Genomic DNA, 4828 nt, shown 5'->3' with positions numbered 1-4828 from the left:
ATCCACTTCTTTGTAAGTAAAATAAGAATACTTTAAGAGACTTTCTGGATTTTGTTCTCTTGCATGATTCAATCTCCACAATCAGTAGTTTTTGTTTGTGATCATAACGTTGAGATCATGTATGCTTCATTCAAGACAAAGGATTGTTTTTTTTCGAAAAAGTTAGGCCCAAGACATTTAGAGAGAAAAAGTTATATAAGGAGCTTAATATTTATAAAAGAAAGGGATATAATTTTTAAACAATTTTTAACTAAAGTAACTTTTAAAAATAAGTTGCACACATTATATTACTCTTTTCTCATTTTGAACTAATCCATGCGAAATAAATTAGAATAAAATTTTTAGTTTTAAAGGGATTTTTAAGTTAAAATTGTAAAATATGTCTTACTTTATTTTTAAATCTCTTATTATTAATTTTTTTTTTGAGATTATTATTAACTCTATAAAATAATGAAAGGAGAGCCGTAGAAACTAAGAACATTGAACTCTCTCTTCACATTAATAGTATTAGTGAAAAAATTGTACATTAGAAATATGAATTACTTCTTCATCAATCAATCTCTTTATGGTTTTTAAGTCATGTTTTATCTAACAATAATATAAAATTATCATTATATGACTTTTTTTTTTTATAATAGTTGATTTTTTTTCTAGTTTCAAAAGTTACATTAGTTACTCATTTTAAAAATCTTTTTGCTTTTAGTGTAGTTATTATTTTTTACAGCTTATTTTTTTTTAAACCTTTAAAAACATTTAGCATAGTTATTAGGATCAACATGTAGATTGCATTTTTTAAAAATTACTAAAATATGGAACTGGTGGGTGAATTTGAGAAAGTTTTTGGTTGGAGAGAAAATTGATATGAATTCTTAAAAGTCGTAGCTGTCTTGTTTGTTTTTGCTTGAGGTCATACGACTATATAAGAGAGAGAGGCATGCACATAGCTAAACATCAAAATCTGCATCTGCATCACATAACATATTGTAGTAGGTTACATCATGGCAAGCGAACTATTGAGCCTTCCTTTCTGCTTGTCGACCACACAAGTTCCATGTAGATCACGTGTTCAAGTGCACCATAGACATGTCAATGCCAAATTTCTCAATAGATCTGGCAAACTCATCTGTGCCGCCACCAAACAGGATTCCCAGTTATCACTAAAAGAAAATAGACGTTCAGCAAATTACACGCCCAGCATTTGGACTCCTGAAATTCTCCAGTCTCTGGGAAATCCTCTTGTGGTAATTAACTTTATATTTAATTTTCACTTTCTGCCACTTTGTCTTCGCTCCTCTAATTATCTTTCATTCATATTTGTTTTCTTTTATTGTTAAACATATGCAAGGCCTAACCTATGCAGATAAACATGAGTTTGTAACCTGTTGAATACATTATTAATGCGATTCATGCACGTACGTAGGCTGAAACAGTGCAAGAGAGAGCAATGAAGCTTGAGGAGATGGTACGAGTTTTGATTAATAGCACGGACATGGAGCCACGAAGCTTAGTTGAATTCATTGAGGACGTTCACCGGTTGGGGCTGGCCCACAGGTTCGAAGATGATATAAACAAAGCCCTTCAAATGATTATTTCAACAGAATACTTCAAAGACCAGTCACAGAAAAGTCTTCATGATACTGCTCTCCTTTTCCGAATTCTTAGAGGGCATGGCTTTGATGTCTCCCAAGGTCTAATTTCAACCTCTATTTAATTAGTGAAAGTGTTAAATATTTTTACAAAACTGTGAAATAATTTATTGAGAAGTATATAAAAAATATTTTCTAATATTATAAAATCTTACTCTCTTCAATTATTACTCATACTTTAAGAACTTTCATTTTATTAAAGATGCATGATTATGTGAGGTGCAGATGTGTTTAAGAGTTTCCAAGATGAAGAGGGAAATTTCAAGGCTGACATTAGCGAAGATGTGCAAGGATTGTTGAGTCTCTATGAAGCATCTTACTTGGCCTTTGAAGGAGAAAGCCTCTGGGAGAAGGCAAATGAGTTTTCAAGAACACATCTCATGAACTTAATGAAAGAGGGAATAGAGGGGGAACTCGGAGAACAAGTTAGGCATGTCTTGGATGGGCTTCCATATCACCGATGCCTTGCAAGGTTGGAGGCACGACGGTATTTTGACACATACACTAAAATGGAACCGCATCATCGCTCATTGTTAGAGCTAGCAAAGCTGGATTTCAACATGGTTCAATCAACCTATCAAAAAGAACTAAAAGAAGCGTCAAGGTAAGAGGAAACAGAAAAGGAAAAAGATAATTATACATTGTTTAAATAAATGGCGTGCAAAGTTATCTATATATTTATATTAATGTGTTGTTATTTAGGTGGTGGACGAAGGACATTGGCATCATAAGCAAAGTGAATTTTTTTCGAGACAGACTAATGGAAACCTACTTTTGGGCGGTGGGAATGATCCCTGATGAGTCTCAATTTCCTAGTAGTCGCAACGAACTGATGAAAGATGGGTTACTAATCATAGTCGTAGATGATGCGTACGATGTATACGGCACTTTGGATGAAATGGAGATCTTCACAGATGCTGTAGTGAGGTTAATTTGTTCAACTGATATAAATCGAAGAGAAAGTTTATTTTAGTTTTTACTTTACAAATGATGATGTTTCTATATATACTTTTTAGTCCGATCCATGTTAACATAATTTTGTATATACATGTACATGTGCATCAGATGGGACGTGGATGCCATAAATTCTCTTCCAGACAAATTGAAATTGAGCTTCCTAGCTGTCTATAACTCTATTAATGTGATGGCTTATGACATCTTTAAGGAACGGGGCATAAATTGTCTTCCTTACCTCAAAAAACCTGTAAGTAATGCAGTATAACAAATTATTGCCTATTAGTAAATGTAAAAGTAAAACTCTGACTTGATTATTTGGCAGTGGATAGATTTGTGCAAGGCATACATTTATGAAGCAAGATGTTTTCACAACAAAGTCATTCCACCATTCAAGGAGTTCCTTGATACTGCATTGATATCGGTCGGAGGTGGGGTTCTTCTTATTCATTCGTACTTCTTAGTCTGTAAGGACCTAGACATCACACAGGAAGGGCTTCAAGCATTAACTGACTACCATGACATCTTACGCTGTGCAATGAAGCTTGTAAGGCTTATCAATGATCTGGGAACGGCAATGGTAATCTCAATTAACTAACCCAAGCATATTAGACTTCGTTATCGTGGGTAATGTTGTTTGTTTCTTGTTTTCTATAGGATGAGATGGAGAGGGGTGAAACCTCAAACTCAATCCTAAGTTACATGAATGAAACTGGTAATTCGGAAGAAGAAGCTCGTGAGTACTTTAAAATTTTGATTGACAAAGAATGGAAGTACTTGAACAAATTCCTAGTTATGGACTCTCCATTCCCCAAATCTTTCATACAACTTATTATGAACATAGTCAGGATTTGTCACTGCGCTTACCAAAATGGAGATGGATTTGCACAACAAGGCGTATTAAAGAACAGAATCAAGTCGGTGCTAGTGGACCCCGTTTTAGTCGATGTGGCATGATTATGTTCAGAAAGTGGAGCTATGAGTTTGAGTTCACTTATTCAAACTTATTGGGTCTATTTGTTATGAACTAGTATTTTCATTTCTTGAGTTATCTTTCTTGTTACTATAGTGAAACGTGGGTTGCATTTTAATGCAGCATTGCTTATAATAATGTCATAAGGAGCGTTTTAATGTAATTATTATTTGCATGATGGCTATATGTATAGTAGCCAAATTGTGTTTTATGTTAAAAAAAAGCTTGAAATATTTCTTCCTTTTTGAGTTTGATTCTTCTTATAGATAATTCTTCTTTTTCCTTCGATGGGGAGATCAATTCAAACTTTTTGAATTTCTATCAATTGAAATATTATTTCTATCACTTAAATTTAAGATGTGATGTATTTGATTATAAGATTAAGAAGTAAGGTATATAAAATAGATGTTGCGGAGAGAAATTAGCCATAATAAAAGGAGATTGTTTATAAGAGTGGTAAATTAAAATTGTTTATTAATTAAAACATCTTTTTAATAATTTTTAAAAAATTAATGTCATATACTTTTAATTTGCAAACTTCTAAAAAAAATTAATTTTAATTGTTAAATGTATAGCTCTATGTTTCACGTTAATTAAAAAATTGAGTATTAATTAATTAAAAAGTTTAACTATTAACATACCTTTCGCAAGATAATCAATTAAAAAAAAATCTTAATATTAATGTGTGTGAGAGCTCAAGTTACCGTAAGATCTTGACTTAGGCTTTGAGTTGAGATTAGAACTATTATTTAATATTTCTAAAGGTGAATCAAATAAGGAATTACACTTCTTTACTAAATTAAAAAAAAAAAAAAAAGTTTCAAGAGTACTTCTAAACTAGATATGCACCCAACCGATGAGCAAATAAAAACTTAGTATTAATATTTTAAAAACTTATCTTTTAACATCTTATATTATTCAATAATGAATAAATAAATTAAAATGTAAATAAAGATATTTAATATTTTTATAATTTGTAAATTGTAATGCGTTTGTAATAGTTAACATTAGGTTTTATATAAATAAAATCACAAGTTAATAAAATTGAAGCTTTTCTTTGGATATAGTAAATTTCTTTTGAAAGAAAAATACAATTTAACGTAACTACAAGAAATATGAATCAAGATAAAAGAAATATAAAAAATGTTTTTGCAGATCTATTGATAACTCTTTTTAAGATTGATGTAATTATTTTAAGAAATAAAAATCTGTATATAGGTCATATGATGTGTGCATCCACGGTTAATCAGCTAGC

The 4828-nt window shown here is 31.2% G+C and overlaps 1 protein-coding gene across 1 annotated transcript; it reads left to right on the top strand.

The window, feature by feature from the left end:
* The first annotated feature begins 931 nt into the window (after nt 1-931).
* Nucleotides 932-3821, top strand: LOC109788984 (isoprene synthase, chloroplastic). The gene is made up of 7 exons (XM_020347847.3): nt 932-1241; nt 1421-1688; nt 1872-2250; nt 2349-2573; nt 2712-2850; nt 2926-3180; nt 3258-3821. Exons 1-7 carry the CDS (start codon nt 999-1001, stop codon nt 3555-3557), a joined length of 1809 nt encoding a protein of 602 aa, XP_020203436.2. The 5' UTR covers nt 932-998; the 3' UTR covers nt 3558-3821.
* The last annotated feature ends 1007 nt before the right edge of the window (nt 3822-4828 follow it).

The sequence above is a fragment of the Cajanus cajan genome, chromosome 10 (assembly GCF_000230855.2).
Source record: "Cajanus cajan strain Asha chromosome 10, NIPB_CcT2T_4, whole genome shotgun sequence".
NCBI classification, from domain to species: domain Eukaryota; kingdom Viridiplantae; phylum Streptophyta; class Magnoliopsida; order Fabales; family Fabaceae; genus Cajanus; species Cajanus cajan.
Note: the sequence above shows the minus strand (reverse complement) of the source record. Positions and strands in the feature narration are given on the sequence as shown.

Excerpts from the sequence above, each read along its gene's own strand:
- LOC109788984 (XM_020347847.3), top strand. The coding sequence starts at position 999 with ATGGCAAGCGAACTATTGAGCCTTCCTTTCTGCTTGTCGACCACACAA. Across the intron at positions 1,689-1,871 it reads TGGCTTTGATGTCTCCCAAG|ATGTGTTTAAGAGTTTCCAA; the intron begins GTCTAATTTCAA and ends TGTGAGGTGCAG. Across the intron at positions 2,251-2,348 it reads GAACTAAAAGAAGCGTCAAG|GTGGTGGACGAAGGACATTG; the intron begins GTAAGAGGAAAC and ends GTTGTTATTTAG.